General features: G+C 51.9%; 1 protein-coding gene across 2 annotated transcripts; it reads left to right on the forward strand.

The window, feature by feature from the left end:
* Window positions 1-842: 842 nt before the first annotated feature.
* Window positions 843-12,838, forward strand: CAP1 (cyclase associated actin cytoskeleton regulatory protein 1). 2 transcript variants are annotated; one of them, XM_062509222.1, is made up of 13 exons: window positions 843-869; window positions 5,586-5,698; window positions 5,991-6,091; window positions 6,508-6,585; window positions 8,406-8,549; window positions 8,646-8,731; window positions 8,865-8,970; window positions 9,074-9,245; window positions 9,812-9,999; window positions 10,187-10,310; window positions 10,410-10,492; window positions 10,957-11,100; window positions 11,461-12,838. In XM_062509222.1, exons 2-13 carry the CDS (start codon window positions 5,605-5,607, stop codon window positions 11,542-11,544), a joined length of 1,404 nt encoding a protein of 467 aa, XP_062365206.1. In that variant the 5' UTR covers window positions 843-869; window positions 5,586-5,604; the 3' UTR covers window positions 11,545-12,838. The 2 variants fall into 2 exon arrangements, with proteins under 2 accessions (XP_062365206.1, XP_062365207.1); XM_062509223.1 differs by lacking the exon at window positions 843-869 and adding an exon at window positions 1,083-1,227.
* Window positions 12,839-12,966: the final 128 nt, after the last annotated feature.

Below are 12,966 nucleotides of genomic sequence, written 5' to 3' on the forward strand. Positions count from 1 at the left end.
CCACCCCGGCACAGAGCACCCAGGGCACAGAGCCCCCCCAGGATTTAGGGGGTGTAGCTGTTTTAGTGTCCCATGAGGACCTTTCTCCCACCCTGCACCCACCAGGCTCAGAGGGGCCTTGACCTCAGCCCCCGCTGTTGCACCAGGTACCATTTGGGGGGACCTGTTGATCCCCTCCACCCCCTCCGTAACCAAACCTGACACTGCCAGATGAGGACAAACTCCTACCCAAGGGGGTCTCATCCCCCTTAACCCCACCCTGGTGACCCACAGCACATCTCCAACTCCATCTTTAGACCCAAACCTTCAGCCTTAGCCCTCTCCCAAGAGGCTCCCGCTTCCTCCGAAAAGAACCTCGATCCCCTTTCTTGGGGTCCCAAATCTCCTGAGGATCTCACTACCTCAACAGCCCCTCCTGGGGGATCAACAGCCCTCCCCCAGGGAGGTCCCAGCTGGGGCTCTCAAACCCCCAGCCCCTCTGTGTGACCCCATTCGGGTCCTGGAGCGCCCCCATCCCCTCCCGGGGGTCCCAAATCCTCCCCGGGGATCCCGGGCCCCATCCTCCCCTTGGCCCCGCCCACACGCGAGACCACGCCCCAACCCCGCCTCCCGCATGTCAGACCGCGCCCTCCACTTCATCCGCCAATCGCAGGGCGGCATCGACCCAAACCCCCGCCTCTGAACCACACCCCCGCGCCTTTTGACCACGCCTTCATTACATTCCACCAATCACGAGGCGGTTGTCCCGAAGCCCCGCCCCTCGCCGCGCCGCGCCGTGCGCACATCCGGCGCGCGGGGCGGGGGCCGGAAGCGGCGGGCGCGGCGGGGCTGGGCGGCGCCGGTGAGCGGCGGAGCGGGAGCGGCGCGGGGTGAGTGGCACCGGCACCGGGTACGGCCGGGTCTGAGGATCTGAGGGTGGGGGTGAGCGGGCACCGGCACCGGGCACGGCCGGGTCTGAGGATCTGAGGGTGAGCGGGTACCGGGCACGGCCGGGTCTGATCGCGGGGGTGAGCGGGCACCGGCACCGGGACACGTCCGGGTCTGATCGCGGGGGTGAGCGGGCACCGCGACACGGCCGGATGGGGGCGGTACTGGCGAAAGAGAGCGGAGGACCGGGATCAGGACCGTGCACCGGGCGGGGGATACGGCCCAGCCCCGGGGGCAGTCCCGGCGAGACGTGAGCGGGGACCGGGCCCTGAATGAAGAAACCCTGGCCCGGTTGAGAGGGTAGGTGCCCTAAACGCGGTGGTTTGGGGTTAATTCGGGCACAGAGCGGTGCAAACACCCCCGCGGGGCTGGGGGGTCTCGGTTACCGGGGCTGCACCGACTCACCGGGACAGGCGGGGGTTGCCCGGTGGCTGATCCTGATTTTTCCCAGCCTGCAGAGGGGATTTTTGTGCTCCACACCTCGGGTACCGTCTCCATCTTCGCGGGGTGGTTCCTGTCCTCAGCCTGTTGCTGGTTCCTCCTGTGTTCTGCTGTTACACGGCTGGTTAGGATGGGATAAATGTGTGATTGCGTTGGATTTCCTGACAGGGAAGTGGAAAAATAATAATTGCAGGGTTTTTATGCACATCGGGTTCTGGAATTCCCCCAGACCTGTGCTGCAGATGCCCTGGAAAAAGCAGGAATCTGTGGTATCAAGACACTGCTATGTGTGCCCGTTCCCTTGCAGAGACCATCGTTGTGTCCCTGGAATATTGCTGAGCTTTCTGAAAGCCAAAAATACCCTCTATTATTCATGCAGAAAGTTCAGCCAAGAGGCCCGTGCTGGAGCAGGCACAGGAGGGATGCTGAGCAGCTTCCATGCTCGGAATTCCTGATATGGAGCTTGCTGCTGCATCACTTTAGCTCAGATCCCAGATCCTTGGTTACCTCCCTGCTGGATTCATCACCCTGACAGGGAAAGGAAGTGAGAGGAGTGTGGTAACTGAGGCTGGCAAGTGAAAACCTCCTAATTCAGATAATTATACTGAAAAAGGAGCCTTTGCTTCAGTGCCCAGCTTTAATCCACTCTTAATGTGTGAGTAAAACACCAAATAACAATTTTAATGGTTTCAGGAGGATTTGTTTTTTTTGGGAAAGCTGGAATAGGGGCCAGATGGATTTTTTTTTTTTTTTCTTAAAGCATCTTGGTTTTCTAAATAAAGTGGATCTGAAATAGCAGAAGCATCCAGCACGGGTTCTGGCACAATGTCAGCAAGTATTGTTGGACTATAAACAGCTGAGATCTCTGTCCTGGCAGCTGCTGGGAGCAGCAATAGCTGTCTTGTGTTCATGGCTGCTCCTGACCACTGGCTAAATTCAGCCATTTGACTCCTGCCTTGCTTCAAGTAATTCCTGCCTTGATGAGCTGAACTGTTTAAAAAAAGAAAAAAAAATTCTTCGGGCTTTTGGCAGATATAAATGTTGGAAATCATCTGGTAGCTGATCCCCTGAGATATTCCAGTGTCAGCTCAGAAATAAACTGTGGTATGTTCCTAATTTAGTTGTCCCATCTTTATTTCTTTTGCCTGTAGAAACAGGAAGTAACTGATGCAAATTTGGTGGTGCTGACAGCAGTTTGTCGGGCTCGGTGTGAGCAGAAGCGTAGGTTTGACTTTCTTTGGCTATAAAACCAGCATTTGTGTCTTCCAGAATGTCTAAGAAAGGCCTCAGGTTAATGTGCTGTCTCAGGCAAGGAAATAATTTCATTTTTAGTGGTTTTCTGAGAATTGTATCACTCTGAGGCTGGGACAGGCCAGCTCCTTGAAGTTCCCCAAAAAGGAAGCTCCTCTTGCTGTGATGTGCAGGGTTTGGGGTAACTGATGTTTTTTTTACCAATAAAATCCCTTCCTTTTATTGCTCTGCTCTGTTTGTGGTACAGAGTGTCCAGAGCTGTGTTCCCAGGCTGTGATGGGAATAAAGGGCAGTTGATAGATGAATAAATGTGCTGTGAAAAGGAATGGCCCCTCTGGCCATGGGTGAAATGAGTGTTTGCTGCTTCTGCTCCGCTGCTAATCAAAGTTCAGTTGAATTTGAACCTGGATTTAAATGTTGTGTTGTGGTCCTGGAAGGGAGAGCTGCATCTCCATCCTGTCAGAGAACTCCAACTCTGCACAGGGAGCTGGAAAAGTCTCCCTTTATCCCTCTGGAGCACAGGGTGATGTGCAGAGCAGAAATGCCTCCTGGATGGTCTCTAGAACAAAAATGACTCCTGGATGGCCTGTGTGTCTCCTCTTCCTCTTCAGAGAAGGAAAACGAGATCTGAATGTTTGCACTGAGTCCTGTGAAGTCAATTTGTCACTTTCTGTCGAATTATTTGACATTCAAGCAGGCCAGGAGACAAAACACTGCCTAGTCCGCTGTGTGGTTGTTGTTATTTTCCTTGCTGAATGTTAATCTCTGGGTTGCGAACTCTGATTTAGTTACAGCTCAATCTTTTAATTTCATTCCATATGGGTACCGAGGCAGCAGAAATAGCTGTATCCACAGGGCAAAGAGCACAGGGAGGGTGAGTCAAGAGGAGGGACTGACACCCAGGACTTCGGGTTGCCTGCACTTAGCTCTCATTTTGCTGCCAATTTACCGACTGACTTATCTTTTAAGTTGCCCTAATGCTGCCCATTAAAAGGAAATTAAAATGAGTTCACCATCTGCTTGACAGCACCAGGTTTGCAGAGCTGGTTTCAAGCACTGGGAGTTCATGGCTCAGGAAAACCAAGGAAGGACTTTGTCAAATGGCAGGGAGAGTGGAAGGAATGCGAGTCCCAAGGAAGGCTGTGATTTTTAGGACATAAATCCCAGGATGTGCTCCCAGCAGCAGCGTGCTTTGCTGCTGGGGGTAGGAAGCAGCTTTCCATCTGGACTTTGTGGTTGGTAATCCTGATCCGAGCTGCAGTTTGCCACTGGGTAATGGGGCTGATCAGATTAGAGCCTCGCCTGGAATGTGGTGGGGGATCGGTGCAGAACCGTGGCTTTGTGTGCCCGGTGTCCTTCCCTGTGCCACATCCCTCTCCCAGCATGGCACAGCTTCCCTAACAGGTGTTTTTTTCGGGGAAGAACCCACACTTTGAGAGCGTGCTGGCAGCGGGGGAGGCAGAGCCCGGCTCGCCTTGGCCGCGCTCCCAGGGGAAGCTGCGGGTGCAGCAGGGAACGGCGGATCCTGCTCGGGGTTTCTGCAGCGCTCACAATTAAAGAAGCAGAGCTGCTCATTACTCTGATGGCAGGGGTGGCTGCTGTGGAGTTTCAGCTTCTCTGGATTCTGGGGGTTTTTTTTTGTTTGTTTGTGTGTGTCTGGAAGCCATCCAGTCGCTGCTGTCCAGTTTTGTGCACAGTCTGTCCTCTGGCTCTGTGGACAGAGGAGGAAACCACTTCTCTTCCTCTTGGAAGGGGGGGTGGCCTCTCCCCTGCCCCCCACAGCAGAGCTGCCTCCCCTGATGCAAGCAGGCAGAAGAGGGGTGGAAAACGGCCTTGTTTGTCTTGTGACATCAGTGCTGGGCTCATGACTAATGCTGGATCTGCCCCACATCCTCTGGAAATTAGATGAAAACGTGGACTTTGAAGCGGGGCTGAGAAGGCTTGTGAACAAAAGCAAAACTCGAGTGAGAACTTGAGGTTTCCTCTCAGAGGGGATCCCGTGTGAGTTTAGTTGAGTAAACCCTGCCTTCCTCCTTGAACATTCTAGGGAATGTTTCGGGAAGGACCCCCTCCTCCAGGAAGGGCTTTGAGCCTTCTGAAGGCTGCAGCAACCACTTCAGAAGGAAGCTGTGTCCAGGCCACCATTGTGATTCATGCTGTAGAATCTTTCGATGAGTGGTGATAAGATAAAAATGCCATTGGTGACTTTGCTGCTCCCTCCCTGCATTCCCTGGACATTACTGTGCTGGGAGCATGACCTGTCTTGTTGCTTGGTGCAAAGCAGTAATTAATGGAAAGTTTATGTGACTTTTAAGACTTTTTCCAGATGAGATGCAGCAAATGGCTTGTGTGCCTGAGCCTCTTTCCTGTGCAGTGGCAGCAGAGGAGGCTCTGCAGAGCTGCAGAGGAAGAACAGGGGCGCGTTGTTGCAGAAGCAGCTCTGCTGCCTCAGCTCGTGCAGCTGCTCCCCTTGGTGTGTGCCAGGGTGGCTCAGGCTCTGTCCTGGAGTGATGCTGGGCTTACAGATGCTCTTGTGAGCAATTCAGAACTCCAGGAGGTCCTTCCAGATGCATCTGGAGATTCAAAACGAATAGTTTTCACCTGGAGCATGTGAGCTCTCAGCAAAGCAGTTGAGCTGTGTGGCCACAGCTGGGACTTTGGCCAGGAGCTGACTGCAGTGAGAACCTGGACAGACCTTTGTGTCACTGAGTGGTGTGACTATGAGGTTAGAAGGTGGAAGTTTTATGTCCTTACATGTGTAAGGAGTTCTTAAAATGAAATAGAAACTATTAAGGAGCGAGTGTGGCAACAGCAAGAGGCTGTTGTGTAACCCAGCTGTCTTTGCTAATGTGAGGGTGCATTGCTGGCCAGGAATGATTCTCCTGGAACTGGTAGAGCTTGTACCAGACAGCCATAAACCCTCTGTGGCATCTGAGGATGGAGGTAATTGTCTCCTGTCTGTGCAGGTTGTGGACAGCAGCAGACATGGAGAGGCTGGTGGAGCGGTTGGAGAAGGCTGTGGAGCGCCTGGAGACCGTGTGCCAAGGCTCTGGCATGTGTGGAGATGGTTCTGCCAAAGGTGAGGCCCAAAGTACCTGCCAGGGCCATGCCAGCAGCTGTGCAGAGCTGGCATGGGACGTTCTGGGAGAGCTGGGGAAAGGAAGGGAAGGGGAGGGGAAGGGGAGTGACGCCGGCAGCAGCTCCCGTGCAGGTGCAGGGGCTGCAGTTCCTGCCCTGTGAAGATAAAAACTCTGTGGCAGCAGCACTTCCTCAGCTCTGGGCTGAGCCTCCTGCAGGTGAGAGGTGCAGCCTGGGGCTATGGCAGTCTGTGGGAAACTCCTGGTGATCCCTGTGCTGTTTTTTTTCCACAGGAGTGGCTCAGTACGTGCAGGCTTTCGATGCCCTTCTGGCCGGGCCAGTGGCCGAGTACACCAAGATCAGCAAAGAAGTCGGTGGGGATGTGCAGAAGCATGTAAGGACTCCTGCTCTCCCCCTGCTCCTGAGGTGCTGCCTGTTCTTAGGGCTGGAAGGGCCAAGTTTGCTGTCAGAATCTGAATTCCTCTAGCACTGTATCCCAGGATCTTTGTAATCCCCGAGGATTCAAAGCAGATGCCCAGATAACCTCTAGGTTGCCACCTACACACACAGGATGAATCACACCTTCTCCTGGAAATCCTTAAGTGCCTGACTATGTACAGACTTTGGTGCAGGCCTTTAGGAGGCCTGGAGACTCCCCAGCCCTGAGCTGTGACATTCTGGTGAGGTTCCTCTGGGGATGGGTTTCGCCAGGAATGTGCTTTGAGGTCAGCATGGCTGGTTCCTCACAGATGGGATGATTTTTTTCTTGTGGTACAAAGGAATCTCCCTCATGTTTGTGTCTGTCCTTAGGCTGAGATGGTCTATGCAGGCTTGATGAGTGAGAGGGCTCTTCTGGTGGTGGCATCTCAGCATCAGCAGCCAGCAGAGGTGAGTGTGGGAAATCCCTGATCAGAAATCTCTGCCCTTGGGGTCAGGGGTGGCTGCCAGTGTTGGAGAAGCCTGGGCTGTCACAGCTGGGCCAAAATAGGAACTGGAGGAGGACTGGGGACACTTGCTGAAGGCATGAACTGCTCTGGGTGCTCCCCAATACTGGGCAGAATCCTGAATGTTGGTTCTGGGAGCTGTAGAACTGGCATTTCCCAGTTGTTACAGCAGCAAGTGTTGTGGAGCTGTCAGAGCAGCCTGGGGGTGTCAGCTCACAGCTTCTGTCTCCAGTTTCACCTGGCACCAGCTCTGCTCAATCAGTGTTCCCTGAGGACCTGCAGACAGGATCTTGTCTGAGCCAGGAGCCATCCTGGGATTTGTGTAGCTTCTGCTTTTCATCATGTGATGCCCAGAGAATTTCAGGCATCAAACTCCTCCAGGAGCAGGGCAGACACTTGTCTCTACTGAATGGCCTCTGAATAATCGCTGGGCTTTTAGGATTGATTTGTCCTTAGCAGGTAATTTAACACTTTACCCTGGGCTGCTACTTCTCAGCAGGATGTGTGGCTGAGAATCTGATCCTGAATGCATTGGCTTTTCCCTGCTGAGAACTGTTTTTCCCCGGCAACAGGACCCCACCTTGCTTTTCTTTGCAGTTATTATCTCACTGAGTCGTGGCTTCTACTGTTACATTGTGGGAGCTGGATTTCTGTGCTCCTTTCCTATTCACTGCAAAATAGATCTGCATCTTTTTCCCCAAAATCAGCGTTGGAGGGTTGTTATGTTTCCACCAGGCTTGCTGGGATGCAGCTCTGTGCAGCCTCTAGCCTGAGAATCTGCTTTCAAATCCCACGGACACGTTATTTAAATAAAGGATTATGAACAAAGAACAGCCTTAATTTAGGGTAGCTCTTTGTGCAGGTTGTCTGGCAGGAGTCTAATTCTGGAGCAGCCAGTTTAAAATGCAAAATGTGTGAACTCTCAGCGTTTGTGCTGAAGAATTTCCCCATTCTGTGACTGGAATGTGCTGCTGGGCTGGAGCTTCTGAAAGTGTGGCCTGGCCAGCGGTGCTTGAGACCTCTCAATTTTCATCTAAACAGAGGAAAGGACAGAAAAAGCAGAAGGCGAGGCTTTGGAAAGCAAGTTTTACCCAAATTTGTCCCTCTCTGCTGCCACCAGCAGGAGATTTTCCGATGCTAAAGGAAGGAAAAATTGCCTCAGAGGCATCTCTGGAAACATGGAACTGGCTCTTGGCTGTGCTCTGACCCCAGAGCACTTCTGGCACTTCCAATCAGCATTCCAAGGGAACAGCACACAGAAACACACTTTTACTATCCAAATACTAAAGGATTGACTTGAGAAATAACTGTAATCCTGAAGTCTGGCTTGATGGGGGTGACCTTTGAACTTGCTGGGACTCTGGTTATGGGGCAGGCTGTAGGTGCCTTTCTCCGAGGGTTCATGGAGGAGAGGAAAAATTTACCAAACTGTGTTGGAACAAAAGAACCCAGGAAAGGCAAATGCTATTTCTGTCTTTGTTACTAACAAGCTTTGTCAGTGTCTCCTGGATTGAACATGAGTCACAGTTCTTGGCGTTCTCCCACTGTGCCGATCCAATGGGAGCAATGACTTCAGCCCTGGAGGAGCTGGGCTGTGGGACCAAGCCTGGCTTGGAGAGGGCCAGGCCTGGACAGGAGCTGTAGCAGTCACTGGTGCCGGTTGGAATCTTGTTCCAAGTCACCATCACCTCAGCTGTGCAGCCATTCCAGAGCCGTGCTAATTAATCTCCTTAATTGTTGCTGTCCCTTTGTGTCGTTGTGCAGAACGCGTTCTCAGAGCTTCTCAAACCCATCTCGGAGCAGATCCAGGCTGTGCAGAATTTCAGGGAGAAGAACCGTGGTAGCAAACTGTTCAATCACTTATCAGCAGTCAGTGAGAGCATCCCAGCCCTGGGCTGGGTGGCCATGGTAAGGACTCCAGGGGAAGGAGTTTTCCTCGGGCTGCTGGGGAGAGTCTTGCTCCCTGCTGGGCTGCTCAGTGCCAATGTGTTCTTTCTGCTCTAGGCTCCAAAGCCTGGTCCTTACGTGAAGGAAATGACTGATGCTGCCATGTTTTACACCAACAGGATCCTCAAGGAGTACAAGGATGTGTAAGTTCACCTTTTCTCTTAGGGATGTTGTTGAACTGGGACAGCTGGGTGTGCAGGAGCTGCTCCAGCATCTGACCACAGCCGCTTTCCTTGGCCTTTAATTCCTCCTTCTCTGATCTCCTTGTCTTCTCAGAGATAAAAAACAAGTGGACTGGGTGAAAGCTTATCTGAGCATCTGGACAGAGCTACAGGGCTACATCAAAGAGTACCACACCACAGGGCTGACCTGGAGCAAAACGGTGAGTGCTGGCTCCAGCAGGGAGCTCCGGGGCGAGCCTGGCGAGGTCCCCACAGCAGAAACGGAGCTGGTGTGAGCACCTTTCCTCTTCCCTGCTCTTCCAGGGTCCTGTAGCCACAGCAGGGGCTAAAGCACCACCTGCTCCCCCAGCTGGGGTTGCACCCCCACCTCCAGGGCCTCCTCCTCCTCCTGCCCCTATGAGCTCCAGCACAGACGACTCGGCCTCGCGCTCGGCGCTCTTCGCCCAGATCAACCGGGGAGAAGGGATCACCTCGGGTATGTGAGGGGCACAGGGAGGGAGGGAACTGCTCTGCTGCTGCTTCTCCTACTGCTGCTCCTTGTTTTCCTGCTGTCCATCAATGCACCTGCTTAAAAAGCAGATAAAAACCTATCTGGTCCCAGTCTGGGGCTGGCAGTCAGGTGCAGCGTTTTGCCAGGGACAAAGTGAGCACTCCTGGGGGAGAATTGTCACCCTTATCTGGCAGGTGGAAGAAGACATGAACCTCTGGATGTAAATACCAAAAACTTTCCCTTTTTTGTGTTACCTGGTGAGCACATCAGGACAGGAGCTGCTGGGCTTGAGGCTTTTTCCAGCTGCAGAATGGAAGAAGAGCTCTGGTTCTGTAGTTCACGTTGTGTTCTTGTCAATATTGCACCAGCATTTCCTGCTTCCTCCTTCCCTTCCTGCCACTCTCACACTTGGGCTCAATTTAGCCCCAGTCTCAGGAGTTTATTTGTGTTTTGACAAGTGTTATCTTGGTTGGTGTAACCACTGATGTCTGGTGTTTGTGGAGCTGCGTTCCTGGAGGGGAGCTGGATCTCAGTTTTGCCTTCTCTTGCAGGCTTAAGGCATGTCTCAGATGACATGAAAACTCACAAGAATCCAGCCCTGAAGAACCAAGGGGGCCCTGTGAGAAGTGGCCCCAAACCTTTCACTGCTCCCAAACCAGCCTGTAATGCTAATCCCTGCCAAGGCTCCTCTCCAAAGGGACCTCCATTGCTAGAATTAGAAGGCAAAAAGTGGAGAGTGGTGAGTGCCTGGTGCTGGCAGGAGTGGGTTGGAGGGATGGGAGTTTTGGAGAAGCAAAGGGGGCTCTTCTGGAGATCTTTCTCCTAAGAGGCACCAGCTTGAAGACAGCTGTTTGTTTTTAAAGGGATTTTAATGGATTAATTGCTCTGCATTCAGAAAACTAAATGTGTTTCCCCTGCCTTTTCAGGAAAACCAGGAGAATGCCACTAACCTGGTCATCAGTGACACAGAGTTGAAGCAGGTAGCATATGTGTTCAAGTGCACAAACAGTACACTCCAAATCAAAGGCAAGATCAACTCCATCACCCTTGGTGAGTGGGGAGAACTCTGAAAGCTGCCTCTGCCTGCTGCTGTGTGTGCAGGAGCTGAAGCCTCCAAAATCTTTGTCCTCGATCTGCTTTTCTTTGCAGATAACTGCAAGAAGCTGGGGCTGGTGTTTGATGACGTGGTGGGCATTGTAGAGATCATCAACAGCAGGGATGTTAAAGTTCAGGTGAGTGACCTGTTCTGTCTCCTGGCTCTGGAGCAGTTGTATTTCCAGACCAGGAACGTACAGCTGTGGAGAATATCCAGGAAACACCATCTGTCCCTTGGAAAAGGGCTGAAAATTGTGTCTCGGAGCTGTTTCAGGGCTTGGGGTAGGAGCTGAGGCCCTGTGAGGTAGAAAGCACATTTGGCTGCCAAAGCAGGAGGCCAGCAGTAGGATTTATTCCAGTTCAGTTTGGGCATCTGATTCGAGCGGGTCAGTTTGCCTAGTGCTGGCTCAAGTTCTGTTCTGAAGAGATCAGCACAAAAAATTGCAAACAAAAACTTCGGATTTTTACTAAAGGTGGGAATCTGAATCCTGTACAATTGTCACGGGGAGGGGTTGAAGTCAAACCTCTTGCCTTGAAAGAAAACACATCAAAAAACACAGTGGTTGTCCAATTTAAGCTAATTCTGCTCTGGTCCTTCCAGGTCATGGGTAAAGTGCCAACGATTTCCATCAACAAGACAGATGGGTGCCATGTGTACCTGAGCAAGAGCTCCCTTGACTGCGAGATCGTCAGTGCCAAGTCCTCGGAGATGAATGTCCTCATCCCCACCGAGGGGGGGGACTTTGTAAGTGCTGCTTTGGGATCCCTCTGGGGCTGGGGGATGCAGGAGCTGGTTTCTGAGCCCTGCAGGGAGTGTTGGTTACAGTGGGGGGATGGTTTTTAGAGTTTAGAGGTTGTGAATGATGATCTGATTTAAAAAAAAAAAAAAAGAAAAGGAAAAAGGTTGTCTCTAAATAAGATTATTGCTGGTTTGTGAGAGCTGCTTCTTCCTCAGGATCTCGTGGGGGCAGAACAGACACCAGTGGTGGTACAGGAGGTAACAGCACAAAGCTGAGAAAAGAAATGCCTGAAGCAGTGGGAGGGGTTACTGATCTTAGTCATAAACTGATTTTTTTGACTACAGATTTCTGTTTTTACCCTCCAGACTGAATTCCCTGTCCCAGAACAGTTCAAGACAGTGTGGAACGGTCAGAAGTTGGTTACCACTGTGACAGAAATTGCTGGCTAAGCTGAAAAGCTCCAAGGCTCACACCCTCCCCTGGCCCTGCTGTGGGACAAATCTGCTTTCAGATGATTCTCTTAGATTTCTTGTACCTTTCTGCTCTCAAACTGCTTTTCTTCTACCCGAGAGACACAGCTGCCTGCCATGACTGAGATTCCTCTGCCTGGGGCTTGGGGTAGGTGGCAGCTCAGTGATTGTCCACCTCTCTCAGCAGGAAGGTTTATTTTTCTCTCCCCTTGTCCCATCTAACTGCACCAATCGATCAGAGTCTCGGTGAACTTCACAGCCAGTCCTGGCAGTTGGCTTTCAGAGTGTTGTTTTTGTATTGCCTTTAAGCAAAACTGTTCATGTGAGAGGAATGTTGTTCCCTTTTTAACGAGTGACGGTGTCTGTCGGAGTCCACAGTACCCAGCTCCTAGGGCAGATGTCTTGGCAAGGTCCTGGAAGCTGCTCATCCCAGCTCTCTGGAGCAGTCAGTGGCATCACAGGACATGGGAACGGTTTTTGTCGGACCAAACGCTGAGGACCTGGGCCAATTCCACCCTGATTTCTCTTCCATCATTCCCACTAGCTCAGTGCATTCCTGATTGTGCCATGACAGGAGGCTTTCATTCCCCAGTGCCACAGGAAGGCTGCAGCCGTGTCACCACGGCCACCCAGCAGCCTGGAGCTGAGCACCTCTCATTCCATGAGCCCTCCACCTCCACAAGAGAACCTGTGCCCCAGGGCTTCTTTCTTGGAGCAGCTGAACTCAGGTTCAGTCTTCTAGGGTGGTTCTTCTGAACCTGTCCCCTTCCCCAGAGGAAGGGCCTCCATTCCAGGTCAGTAGTGCAGAGTTGTAAATACCTGAGTTGGATCAAGTCGGTTCATCACTCTCTTCCTCATCTGCAATCAGCCCCCAATGAATCCTCCCCCTTTTTCCCCCCTGTTGCTTGGCTCTTTATTTTGGTGGAAGCTCGTAGCCTCTGTTCCAGGGCCCTGGAGCAGAGTGATGGATCACACAGTACTGTACTGACCCATAAAGGGAGCTGCACGTGCTTTGACCTTCATTTTTCCAATGCCTCGGGTGGCATAAGCATATCTTAAATGCATTCCTTCTGTAAAGTGTCAATGTTCTTTTTCTCTAGTACAAAACTTACAAAAAAAAAAAAAAAAGAAAAATTATGCAATTTTTTTTTTTATTTTGAAACTGTCCTGTGACTTGTACTTGTCTTCTCCTGAGGCTTGTGAAAAAAAACCTTTCTTATGTACTTAAGATTATACAGAAGATAGAATAAAGTTAATGCCAACTTGCTCAGTACTGTGGCTCTTGTCTCTTCTTGGGGGCACACGGGAGCTCAGGCAGGACAAGATGCCCCTCTCTGCCTGACCCTGCCTTGATTCCTTTCAATACTTGCCCACATTTTCCTCAGCTCCCCTCCAAACACA

The sequence above is a fragment of the Cinclus cinclus genome, chromosome 26 (genome assembly GCF_963662255.1).
Source record: "Cinclus cinclus chromosome 26, bCinCin1.1, whole genome shotgun sequence".
Classification (NCBI taxonomy): domain Eukaryota; kingdom Metazoa; phylum Chordata; class Aves; order Passeriformes; family Cinclidae; genus Cinclus; species Cinclus cinclus.